Source organism: Dasypus novemcinctus, chromosome 4, assembly GCF_030445035.2.
Source record: "Dasypus novemcinctus isolate mDasNov1 chromosome 4, mDasNov1.1.hap2, whole genome shotgun sequence".
Lineage (NCBI taxonomy): Eukaryota > Metazoa > Chordata > Mammalia > Cingulata > Dasypodidae > Dasypus > Dasypus novemcinctus.
The window spans coordinates 166,123,854-166,136,663 of NC_080676.1; the positions used below are offsets into that span (position 1 = coordinate 166,123,854).

The 12,810-nt window shown below is 64.3% G+C and overlaps 1 protein-coding gene across 1 annotated transcript in view; it reads left to right on the top strand.

The window, feature by feature from the left end:
- Positions 1–480: 480 nt before the first annotated feature.
- TRPM2 (transient receptor potential cation channel subfamily M member 2) overlaps positions 481–12,810 on the top strand; it is a 77,705-nt gene continuing 65,375 nt past the window's right edge. The window contains exons 1-4 of the mRNA XM_058296336.2: positions 481–514; positions 4,201–4,432; positions 4,767–4,852; positions 10,580–10,748. Coding sequence (XP_058152319.1) covers positions 4,301–4,432; positions 4,767–4,852; positions 10,580–10,748 — 387 coding nt within the window. The 5' untranslated portion in view covers positions 481–514; positions 4,201–4,300. The remainder of the gene's footprint in view (positions 515–4,200; positions 4,433–4,766; positions 4,853–10,579; positions 10,749–12,810) is intronic.

Sequence of the window (12,810 nt, forward strand, 5' to 3'; positions counted from 1 at the left end):
TCTGGGGGACAGGGGTGAGAGCAAAGCAGGGGTCTTCTGGGAGGAGGGTCCCGAGACCCCCAGAAGTGCCTTGCCCAGACCAGCCTCTGCCTCAGCGGACCTCCCCCGGGGCAGCCCCTCCCAGCCACCCCAGGTTCGGGGCTTGAAAAGAGCCCTTGCGTTTTGCGCGTTTAAAGGCTCCGGAAACTCGCCGCCTAGCCCGTTGAGGGCAGCGGAGCGCAGCGCGTGAGTCCTCGTGCCGCGGGGTCTCTGGGTGTAAAGCCAGCCCGGGCAGGTCGGGGTCTGAGCGAGGACCCGTCCCCTCCAGGGTCGCCCTTGGCTGGCGCTCGGCGGCCCGAGAGGGGCCCGGCGCTGCGCTCCCCCGGGGCCAAGTGCCGCAGAGCGCGCTCGGGGCGGGCTGGATCGTGCGGGGCGCACGGCTTGGCCGCGGGGCCAGGCGGCGTCCGGGCCCGCAGAGCACGTGTGCGCGCCGCCGGGCACGCGGGCGGATCCGGGCGGGGGCGCGGGGACTGCGGTGAGTGCGGCGCCCGCCGGAGCGGGGGCGGGGGGACGAGCCGGCGGGCGGGGTGCGGGCGCTGCGGCGCGGCCCGGTGCTGTGCGGGAGGTCAGGGGCCCGGGTTGGTCCACGGGAACGCGGGGGCTGCGGCGGGCGATGCGGGGACCGGGAAGCCGGCGGACCTGGGGCGCAGGGCAGGGAGCTGGTGCGGGCGATGGGGGCGCGGAGCGCTGCGGCGCCGCCTGGGAGCCGTGTGCCTGCGGGGCGCTCTGCTGCTGGCACGACCCTGTCGGGAGGGGCACGCTGTGCAGGGGCTCTGGACCCTCCAGAGAGAGGACACGACCCACTTCTGTCTCCTTGGCGCCCTCCCCCACGTGTCGCTATTTCAGGCCTGAAGGTGTGTCCCACAGCGACCTCAGCAGCTGCAGCTTGCAGCTGCGGGAGCGGGGCCCTGGTTTTCCACCGGAGAAGTCCAGGGGACACGCCGTGGAGGGTCCCCTGGCCATGGGCCAGGGTCAGCTCAGGGCCCCACGGCTTGTACTTCCTGGTGACTCCTCGGCGGGGGTGGTGGGCTGAGGAGGCCCCCAGGGGGCTGTGCCGGGCTGCTGCTTTGCACACGCCCCTGGCCGGCGGGGGAAGTGGTGCCCAGGAGTCCGTGCTACCATGGCCTGGGCTTCTGTTGGCAACAAAGGGTGCGGTTCCGGAGGCGGGGACCCTGCGGTTAGGGGTGCTCGGGGGTCCTCACCCGCAGGGAGGAAATGCTCCCCCCGCCCCCGGCCCCTGTGCTCAGTTCCTGCAGCCGCTTCCGGGGACGGTCAGTGTGAAGCCTGGGTTTGCATGCCAGTGCCGCCCCCCCCCCCCCCGCCCCAGGCCTGCTCGCTGGCCCCTGGCTTCAGGCTGTCGTCAGGGGCCCAGGTCAAAGGCCGTTCACAGGCGGTGGGGGGGGGTTTCGCACGAATGCCCCGGATTACGTGCGGTCAGGTTCTACCCATCCATCCATCCATCAGTCCACCCATCCAGCCTGTCCATCGTCTGTCTACGCACCTGTCATCTACCTCTTATTTATTTATTTTCTGTCTCCCATACGTCCATCTATCCACCTATCTACTTTCCTGGAACTTCACTTCCTTCCGGAATGTCCTCCATGCACTTAGGCCAGCTGCTATGGAGACTTCTAGCTGTGATTTCGGGTGGCTGGAACGGCTCTCAGGTGCTACGTGAAGAAAGCAATTGACCGCGTGAGCCTGGGGAGGTCAGATCAGGGCTCTCAGGGCCCACTCCTGCTGGGGAGGGGCTGGGGAGGGGGTTGAACCAGTGCGCCCCAACCAGGCCCCTGGCCCTGGCCTGGTGAGAGCGTGGCTCCCCACCCGCTGTGCATCTGGGGGAGATGGGTGGGCAAAGGGGCCTTGACACGCTCCCGGGGACCCGGCTCGTGGCTGGCACCTGGGAAGAGCCACGGTGGGCCGTGATAAACGTGTGGAGCCGGGCGTGCAACCGGCCGAGCCTGGCAATGGGAACGTGAGCGAGGGCACCCCGTAGTCCCGTGGTGGGCCAAGCCCTCCGTGGCCCAGGGGGCCTCCTGCACACCTCCCTCACACCCACCCCTCCCGTGCTCTGCGAGCCTGGGGCGGGAGTCTCCGGGCTTTGCCCGTCCCCCTCCCCCCGTCCTGCTCCCCTCCCCCTGGGCTGTTTGACCCTCCCTTCCAGAGCCCCTCTCTCTCCTCTTTGGCAATGGGGGCGCTTCCTGCCTGCCTCCCTCAGTGCTCTGCTGGAGCAGCTTTCTCCACGGGGCACGTGGCCCTGTAAGGCCCGACCTGCTGGTGGCACCTCCCGGGAGCAGGGGAAGCTGGCAGCGCTGCTGAGGATTTCACATCCTCCTCGAGCAAGCGGGCCGGGGGTACGGGGAGGGTTCAGAAGGGCAAGAGGCAGAGGCGCAGCTCCCTGCTGAGCATCCTGCCCAAGGTCAGCTGCCAGAGAGCCCCCGGGGCCCAGCGCCTTGACCAGGGCCGGCCAGGTGGGCCAGGTAAGGAGGGCCCCTGGAGGAAGCCGCTGTCCCCGGCACTTGGCCTTGGCGCTCAGTGGTGTGCACTGAGGCAGGCCGAGAGGGCGCGGGCACAGCCGCCCGCCAGTGGGCCGCGGGTGGTGGGAGGTGAGGGGCCTCCGGGGTGCCCCTCCGGCCCTGGAGCTGCGGGCAGGTGTGGGCCGGGTCAATGGGTGCTTTGGGGCCTGCGGCGGCAGCCCTGCTTTCCCACCTGCTGGACGAGGAACCTGCGGCCTCAGTGGTGAAAACCGCGTGGAGCCGGGAGGGGAGCTTTTGGGAGAACGAGGCTCCATCTCGCAGGCCCGTCTCTGGGGGGGCAGAGCCGGGGCTGGCTGGACCCCACTCTGGGGGCAGGGGGCCTGGAAAATGAGAGAAGCCAGGCGAGGTCTGGAAAGTGAGGCTGCGGGCTGCGGTGTGGACAGGGCCGCAGGTCCCACGGTCTTGGCCCTGCGCGGGCGCCTCGGGGTGGGATGCTGGGGGCACACGGGGCAGGCTTGGCCTTCAGCCTGGCCCCGCAGCCTGGAGCAGAGCGGGGCGATCTGCCCCTCCGCAGGCGGGGCGTGCTCCGGCCCCCGCGGGGCCCTGAGGGTGCCCCGTCTTCATGGCCCCGGCCCCCCGGGAAGTGTGTGCTTGTGGGTGACCGAGGGGTGGGACGGGGCTCAGAGGCCCCGTGGAGGGTGCCGCCGAGGGCGCGGGCTGTTCTGAGAAACAGGGGTGCAGTCTGGGTTTCCAGGGGGGCGCGTCTGCCCTGGGAAGGTCGAGGTCGAGGGAAGGATGCCTGTCCCGGGGCCTCCAAGAGCCTGGGGAGGAGGGGCGCAGGGGGGACCGGCGACTCCCTCCCCTGCTTTGAGGGCCCCATGGACACAGCCCGGGGCCTGATTCAGGCCTGCACGGCCAGGGCCAGGGCCAGAGCCAGAGTGGGGTGGCAGAGCTGGGGCTGCCCCCGGGGAGCCAGGTGGGGCCTCTTGACCGTGCCTTCCCGGAGCCGGGGTGCTGCACGGAGTCAGCCGAGCCCCTCGGAGGTGCAGGCTCTGGGAGAAGCCGGCGCGGGGCCACCCCCCACGGGCACCATGTTGCGTTGCCACCGCAGGACTTTGACCCCTGGTCCAGGCTCCCTGCTCCCCCAGAGGAGCCAGCGGTGGCAGCAGCTGGAAGAGGGAGGGGAGTCAGAGAGTGCACCCCGCTTCCCCTGGGCAGGCCCCCAAGCTGCAGGGCAGGCTGGCAGGGAGGGCTGGCGCTGCGCCGTGGGGGAGTGGTGTCGCCAGGAGCCGGCGCCAGCAGGACCCCGAGGCCGCTGTCCACGGGCTGCCGGGAGGCTGCGCCCGGGCGCCCCGCTGAGTCTGGGGTGCAGGTGGGCGAGCGGAGCATCAGGCTGCGCCTGCAAGGAGGTGGGCGAGCTCGGTCCTCGTCAGTGGCCCCCGGGGGGGTCCCGTCACGCCCTGTCCAGCAGGCGCTGCTGAGCTCCGGGTGGGCCGGGGGGCGCGGGGCTGCTGGACTTTCCCACGCGGGGCGGGGCGCGCTTCCTGGGCCCGTGGCTTCTACATCTCAGCTGGGGTGCCGAGGGGCCCCTCGTTTCCTGCCACCCAGAAAGAGCTTTCGCAAGGCAGAGGCGAGGCGGGTCCTGGCCAGGCGCTGTGACAGTGCCTTCCGCATTTCCCCATAGATCTCACCCGCCCGACCCGTTCTGTGCTTCCGGAAGCTTCCTTTCAGCAAGCTGGAGGAGAGACTGGTCCGATGCCGGCTGAGAGCTAGAGGGAGCTGGGATGGAGTCTTCTGCCCGTGGGAACCCTGACGCCAAGGAGGAGGGCTCTGGGGACCCGCTCCCCAGTTTCTGCCAGAGCAACAGCCACCAGAGGCACAAGGGGTTGTCACACGCCTTCTGCAGCGGTGAAAAGGTAAGCCTCCGCTCAGCCGTGCCCAGCCGCCGGCCCACGGCCACCACGCCCCGCGGTCCCCCGGGGATGCCACGCTGACTCGGCGACTCTGAACTCCCGCGCAGGTTCAGCTTCCAGCGCGCAGGAGGCCTCGGGTTGCCCCTGCCCGCGCAGCCCGCGCTGGCCAGCCCCGGGTGAGGACGGCTCAGCCCTGCCCGTGGTCCTGACCGGCGCCGGGCGCCGTCCTCTGGGCTCGCCCAGGGGCACGGACGCCCCGGGGCACGGGGTCTGCCTCCCGAATGCCAACGATTGCCCTGCGAGGCTCTCAGGGCCACCCTTGTTCTCACCTCCGCAGGAAAGCCTCAGCTCGTGGATCCTGAAGAACATCAAGAAGAAAGGATGCGTGCACTTCGTGGCGAGTTCCCACCTGTCCGACGCCGGGTAAGCGGCAGGTTGGGTTTTTAAGCCCCGCCCCGGGCCTTCTCGCTTCTGTCCCGCGTGCCTGACTGCGCAGGTGGGGCTAGGCAGGGTCGGCCGTGATTGTCCCTCGTGCCTGTGAAGGAAGGTGCTCAACCTTGTCCTCGTTTCCAGATGAGGAAACCGAGGCACTGAGCGTCTAAGCAGGGTCCTTCCGTGGCCACTAGGCCGCAGTGCTCGGACTCGAGTCCAGCCAGCAGGACCCCGTGCCACAACCCCCCAGGTGTCACTTTTTCTGGAAGAGTCAGAGTCAAGGAACTAGGAGGCGCCTTTGGGAAAATCCGTGCTCCCTGCCCATCCACTGATGAGGATACCGTGGTCCCAAGGGGACCCCCGTGACACCTCTGCCTCTCCTCCTTTCTGCGCTTTCTGCCCAGGTGTGGTCACCAAAGCTGCCACCGGACAGCAGTGGCCCACTCGGTCTCCGCCTGTGGCCGCGGGGACAGTGCCTCCCCCAGGGGCCACCCATGCACTGGCTGAGGCTACAGGAGGCTGCGGGGAGGAAACGGCAGCTCCTTCCACTCTTAGGGGCCTCGGAGCCCCGGGGGGGGACAGGGGGGCTGCTCGCCATTGGTGTCCCTTTAGCCTGGACAGTGGACTCAAGGCTGCTCCGAGCTGGAAGCCGGCTTGGCCTGCCCCCTCCTCCAAGGCTGGGCTCTCATCCTCGCTGGCCACGGCAGGGCCTCGCAGCCCTAACACTGCACGTTTCGCGCCCCCACCCCATTTGTACCTCTCACCCTGTTCTGTGCCATGCCCCGAATGTGCCACCTTCTTTCTACCCCCTTTCTCTTCCTCGACACCTGGTGAACTCCTCCTCACCCTTCAAGGCCCAGGGCAGGTGGTGCCTCTTCCGAGGAGCCCTCCTAGATCACTCAGCCTCTGTCAGGAAGTGGCCTTGCCCTCCCACCACAGTTTGCATTTTCTCTTTCATTCTAGTCCCCACCTGTGGTTTTGAGTTCTTTTTTTCTTGCCAGCAGCCGGATTCTCTGGGGGCTGGGACCGAGGTGTGCTTCTCACTGCAGCCCGTGCCGCCTCCTACCCATTGAAGGCGTGACACGGGGCGAGAAGCGCATGGGGCGGGAGCAGATGGAGATTGTGAAGGAGGACCGGTGCCACGGGTCATGTCTAGACTGGCTGTCGTAACCTCAGGTCCTGTGCCGTGCCCGGGCCTCGTCGCTCGAGGGCCCCCGGGGCGTTTTGGGGTCCACACCGCCGGCTTTTCCTCGGATGCGCGCGCTCACCACTGGTCGCGTGGCCGGGGGGGCGCTGGCCTGCGGTCAGCTCCGGCCATGGCCTCGTAGTTGCTTGGTGCCTGGTCACAGCTTCAGGTTCAGGACGGCGGGTCCCAGCGACAGCCTCGGTAGTTAAAGGCTGGGTAGAAACAGCCGCGGAGGGACGCCGCGACGCGCCAGCCGCCCCCGCGGGGCTCGTGCGTGTGCTGCGGAGATCCAGGCTCCCGCTGGCCGGGTTCGAGGAGCGATGACCTGCCGCCCTTCTTCCCTTTGAATCCTGAACCGATGGAGAAGTCCACAGGGGGTCGGCAAGGATCGGGAGGAGGCAGCTTGGGTTTGAGCCCCAAAGAGCGCCTTCTCCCCAACCCCCTGCTCTGAAGAAATTGTACCCAGGAGGCGTTTAGTCCAGAAACTTCCAGAGGCACCTTTATTGGCAACAGGTTTGATGCAAAGATCTGCTGCAGGGACAGCAGTGGAACAGCTTTTTCGCTCAGATGTCTCTCCGAGTGCGTGTGTGTAACGCTACAGGGGAGGGGGGATGTAAAACCAAGACTGGAGAAATGGGGCGGGGGGATCCCAGAGATCTCTAACTGGGAGTGCATCTTAGCTTAATTGGTTACAGAATTGGAATTTATGAGCTACCCCTGGTTTTGATGGAGCCGTGCGTTGCCACTGACTGTGGACCTCAGTTGCGTTCCAAAACCTTGACGTGAGCACGGGCAGGCGGGATTTATAGTGCAGAAAGAAGTAAGGCAAGCTCTGAGGGCATTGCACCACCTGCTCCTCGGGCGTCGGGAAACGGGGTGAGTCCAGGAGAAGAGCCTGGCAAAACGCGGGCTCAGCCTGGCATTGCTGGGCCGCTGGCCGGTCACCCCGAGGTGTCCTGAGCTTCTGGAGGGCGGTCACGCTCTGGATCTCCTCAAGGCCATGAGACGGCTTCCCGGCCTTCTTTCCATCGAAAGAGGAGACACGTTTTTATTATTCTGTATTTTCCTTCTCGAGGAAGAGGGCCCTCACGGGGGAGGGCCGGGGTCCGCGGAGCAGGCGGGTCCTCCAGCAGCCCCGGCCGCCTCTGGCCCTCATGCGCCGCTCGGGGCCCCACACGCCGCCCGCGTGAGAACAAGCAGCAAAGCGCTCCCCTCGGGGACAGGCAGGGCCTAGAGAGAAAGGACATTCGGGGCCCCCGAGACCACCCCTCCCTCTAGCTGTCCTCGTGGCAATGCTTTATGACAGCGAAGGACACAAGGCCGGACGGGCAAGGCAGGACGTCACGGCCAGGCCTCTGCCGCGTTGCGGAGCCGGAGCTGCTGCGGCCTTCTGCTCAGGGGCGCCGCTGGCCGCCCAGGTGTGTTAGTCAGGCTTCTCTAGGGAAACAGAATCGACAAGGGACATCTGCCAATGGCAGAGATTTTATCAGAGGCTCTCACGCAGCCGTGGGGATGCAGCAGTCCAGCGAAGGTCTTGACGAGTTCTGGGAGTTGTTGGCTGTCCAAAGCCGAGCTGGGAAAATCTCACTCCATGCTCATCTCACTTCCCCTTTTAAGGCGTTCAGCTGATTGGCTAAAGCATCACTCATTGTAACCAGCTATCTATGATTTACCACTGCAGTAAAGTCAGTGGTGACTAAACTCCATAAATGCCCTTGTATTATAGTTCACCCAGGGCTTGCTTGACCAACCACTGGGCACCACTACCTGGCCGAGGTGACCCATGAGCCTGACCATCACACGAGGCTTTTGCTGGGCTGGTCACGCGGTTGGAGGACACGATCGTGGCTGGGGGGACAGGGGTGCACGCCACTGCCCCACACGTGGCCTTCTGTGTCACTGCGGGGGTGGGGGAGAGCCTTGTCACTGCTGGGCAGCAGTGAAAGCCCTGACCCTCCACTGGGGCACCCCGTACGTCACCCCAGCGGGGAGGGGGAGATCTGGCTGCCACAGGTCTGCACTCATCTGTAGGGGTGGGGGGGCTTTGCCACCCCGCGGCGGGACGGTTGAGGCTCCTTGTTACAGCTGCCGAGAGTGGAAGCAGGCACCCCACTTGGCGTTTTCCGGTGAGGTTGGGGTTAAGGTCGAAGGTGTCTCTGTGGTGTTTTGCTGCAGTAGAGGGGTTATTGTGTAAAGATTTCTATCTCGCGAGGCTGCCCCTTTCCTGGCCCTGTGACTAAGCAGGACAGGGTTTTGTGGGGGCGGCTTTGTTTGTGCTCTTCTTTCTGTAAGTTTTCAGGGTCCTCTCTTTATCCCTGGTGTTTTCAGGAAGCGAAACAGAAGCCTGGCAGCTCCCCACAGGCCCTCACTTCTCTCCACCTTCCAGAACCTTCTTGTGCTGGTTTTGTCTATTCTGTCCAGAGATTCCACCTGCACTCAGAGGAACAGGGCAAAGCACGTCCTCTCCCCCACCTGCAAGCGCGAGCCCCGCAGCCCCTTTTTTTTCCTACGCCATCATTAATGTTTTCGTTATTACTGTTCTGACACTCCCGTAAGAGGAGGTTTCCATCCAGAGAAAGACAAATGCAGCACTCAAAACATGAGAGCAAGTACTCGGAAGCTTTTCAAAAAGGCAGAAACAAAAAGGTGCACGAGAAGGTTGCCAGATCACCCACGAAGCCCGTTATTCTGCTGGGAGCTAGGAAAGGCGGCTTGAGAAGACACAGGAGAGGAAATGATCAGACGTCAGTGCGTGAAATTCCCCGGAACGCAAGAACCCTGCGGAGTGCCAGAGAAGTGAGTTCAACAGGGGCCTCACGGTAAAATTTCAGAAAACCAGGGATAATCAGATTCTAAACGCCTATAGGAAGAAGAAAGCCAAATCAGATCGGCCACGTGCAGAGTGATGAGAGCCACGGGGGCATCTGACCGTCTAGCCGTAATAACAGGGCTAGTAGAGATGGCAGAACACCTGTAAAATTCTAAGTGGAGAAGATTTTCAACCTGGAATTCTGTACCCAGCCCAACTGTAACTCAAATATGAGCCTAGAATAAACCCATTTTAGATGGGCAAGTAGGGGCAGAAGTCTGATCTTTCTCTTAAGCTTTTAACTTCAATTTGGCTTTTAAAACTGTCATGTTGCTTTTGTAAAAGTTAAAATTAATTTTAAAAAGCATGTTCCTCCTTTCAAAAGTGTGAAACATGAAATTATGAGCTAAATTCTTGTCCTCCGTCCTTTTCTACTCAGCATTTGCCCTGACTTTTCAGAGGTGCTGGGCTGTAAGCGTCTCTGTCGCTCCCCAAGCTTCTTGGGAGCAGAGGGGCCCTTTGTGCGTGTCGTCTCCAGTCCAGCCGGGGTTGACGCACGAGTTCGTGCCTACGGCCGTGCAGCTTTCCCTCTGCAAACTCACACGGTGCTGCCCTGCACCTGGACCAGCCGTGCGGGGACATGCGCTCACGCAGTGGCGTCCCTGCAGGGAGTGGTGCGTGTCGGTGGGCAGCGTGTGCAGTGGGCAGGTGCTGGCAGGGGCCAGGCGGGTCTGGAGCCCAGCCCTGGCTCTGCCGAGCTGCGAGCCTCCGTGGCCGGCCTCCTCGTGTGCTAGATGGGGACAGTGGCGCGTGCCTGTTGGGAAATGCGAGGTCAGGTCCCTGCACGCCACGTGCTTCCTTTCCTCCCCGGCCTCAAGAAAGCCACAGCCCCGCTGGGGAAGTGAAACTGGTCTTGACTCTTTGCCTTCCTTGCAGCCCTGAATGACCGTTTGCCTTAATGGGGACCTTTATGCTGGAGGACGTTTCTCCAGCTCCAGGGAGAGAGTAAAGCATGGACTCTGGGTCCAAGAGTCCTGGGTTCAAATCCCAGCTCGGCTCTGTGCTGCCCAGATGCCTTGGACAAAGTACTAAACTTTTCTGCACCTCAGTTTCCCCATCTATACAATGGCTGTGATGATAATACCTATCTTAGAGCCCATAGGAAGGATGAAATGGGGGTACAGGGGACCCCGGAGCATGCCTGGCTAACGGCAGCTCTGTAGGGGGGCTCTCTGGTGTCCGTAGTCTGGGCTTGGGGTGGTATGATGGGCTTTGAAATGTTGAGAGAATTCTTAGAAATTTTATTCTCAGATCTGGACCCCTCCCCTAAATTAGAGATGAAGAACTTGGGGCCCAGAGAAGGGGAACTGACTTGGTCCCAGAAATACTTCATGGTGGAGCCAGACCAAGCGCCTGCCCCTCAGAAGCCCTGGGCAGGCTGAGGTGGGCCGAGTGCTCCGTGTTCATCCTCACCTGCTTTGTTCTCACCTGAAGCCAGATGCCTAAGACAGGTGGGAGCTGCAGGCAGGTAAGGCTGGAGCTGTCCACCGGCCTGGAGGCCCGCCTCAGGGCCCCTGCCCCTCCACGTGGGAACAGCGGGCACCCTCCCTGCGTCTCTTTTCTAGACTGAAGGTTGATGCTGTGTGTCCTGCGGCTCATGACCCTTGCCTGGGCCCTGCCACCCTGCGTGGGGCGTTGAGTGACCTGTGCTGTGTCTTCTCAGGGAGGTGGTGTGCAAGTGTGGCTACGCACGCAAGGAGCACGTGGAGGAGGCCACCAAGCCCCGTGGGTTCCAGGACAAGGAGTGGGACCCCAAGAAGCATGTCCAGGAGATGCCAACAGACGCCTTTGGTGACATCGTCTTCGAGGACTTGAACCAGAAAGCAGCAAAGGTTGGTTTCCATCACGCTGTGGCTCTTTTTCTTGGGCTGTAGGGTACCAGCCATTGAACCCAGGACCTCGTACATGGGAAGCAGGAGCTCGGCCACTGAGCTACACCCGCTCCCCACATTCTGCTGCTCTTAACTCTGGTCTTGAGCCCACCATGAATGGCTCAGTGGTCCATGGTGACACATGGCAGTCCACAGTGACATGCAGTGGTCCCACAGGGGCACTGTGGTGGTCCACGGTGACATGTGGTGGTCCGTGGTGACACTTGGTGGTCCCACAGGTATACACGGTGGCCCATGGTGATACTTGGTGGTCCCTGGAGGACACGTTGTAGTCCACGTGACACACAGTGGTCCCTGGTGACACGTGGTGGCCCCACAGGTACAGATAATGGTCCCTGGTGACACACGATGGTCCCTGGTGACACGTGGTGGTTCCACAGGTACATGTGGTGGTCCCTGGTGACACGTGGTCCCTGGTGACACATGGTGGTCCCACAGGTACACATAATGGTCCTGGTGACACACGATGGTCCCTGGTGACACATGGTGGTTCCACAGGTACACGTGGTGGTCCTGGTGACACATGGTCCCTGGTGACATGTGGTCCCACAAGTACACGTAATGGTCCCTGGTGACATGCGATGGTCCCTGGTGACATGCGATGGTCCCTGGTGACACGTGGTGGTCCCTGGTGACACGTGGTCCCTGGTGACATGTGGTCCCACAAGTACACGTAGTGGTCCCTGGTGACATGCGATGGTCCCTGGTGACATGCGATGGTCCCTGGTGACACGTGGTGGTCCCTGGTGACACGTGGTCCCTGGTGACATGTGGTCCCACAAGTACACATAATGGTCCCTGGTGACATGCGATGGTCCCTGGTGACACGTGGTGGTCCCTCGGGTACACGCAGTGGTCCCTGGTGACACGTGGTCCCCACAGGTACAGGTGGTAGCCTCACAGGTATGCACATGGCTGGGCTTTTCTGGCCGGAGCGTGAGGCTGGCAGACCCGGGGTGTGCCGAGCCCTCTGGCGCTGAGGGACAGAGATGGGTGGGGGCTCTGCCAGGCAAACGGGGACCCACTTTGCTCCAGAGCCCTACTCCCCATGAAGCAGAGGGTGGGCGGCGGGTGTTCTGAGGAGGGCGCGGCTGAGCGGGGCCAGTGGCCCCTGGTCAGGCGGCCCTGGGTGGCGTTTCTTCAAGGCCCGGGGCCGGCTTGAGGAAGGGTGGAGAGGCGGGTCCAGGGCGCCGAGGGGTGCGTGGGGGAGCGGCGTTGCCACAGCAGCCACAGGGGCCTGGGAGGCGGCCGTGCGGGCGGGGCTGGCGTCCTGGCCATGCCGTGGACCTCCAGCTGTGGCCCCGGGCAGGAGGCCACCAGGGGCCTGGGGCCTGGGTTGGACCCGGTGGGCCCGGCACCTGCGTTTCCCAAGCCCTCCGGGGGTCCTGATGCAGCGCCAGTCTTCGGGGTCTGGGGGCCGGAAAGTGGGTGCTGCTCAGCTCTGTGCCCGCTGGGCGGGGCTTCTCCCCTCGCCCCTGCTGAGGGTCCCCTGGGCGCCGCCCACAGGAGGCTGAGCCGGGGGTCCTGCCGAGCGTGGGTCTCCGGGCCCCTGTGGCCGAGTCTCCCTGCCTCTCCTGCGCCCCTGCACCTGCGCTCCCAGGAGGCACCTCCTACCCACCCTGCCCCAGAGGGAAGTGGCGGCACAGGGGAGGGGCTGTCCTCACCGGCCATGGGCAGGGACGGCAGGGGGGGCTTTGAGCCAGGCCTGTGTGGTGACCCACACTGGCCTCCAGCCTCCCCTCTGGGCTGCAGTCAGCTTCTGTGTGCCAGGGACGCGGGCGATGGGGAGGGACGTGGGGGACGGATGCGGGGGAGGGACGCGGGCGAGGGGGAGGGACGTGGGGTGAGGGATGCGGGGGAGGGACATGGGGGGGGAGGGACACCGGTGAGGGGGAGGGACGCGGGCGAGGGGGAGGGACGTGGGGGACAGAAGAGGTGGGGACAGGAGAGGTGGGGGGCGCCCCCAGGTTGGAGCCTGCAGTGGGTGGAGCTGTCCGGCCTC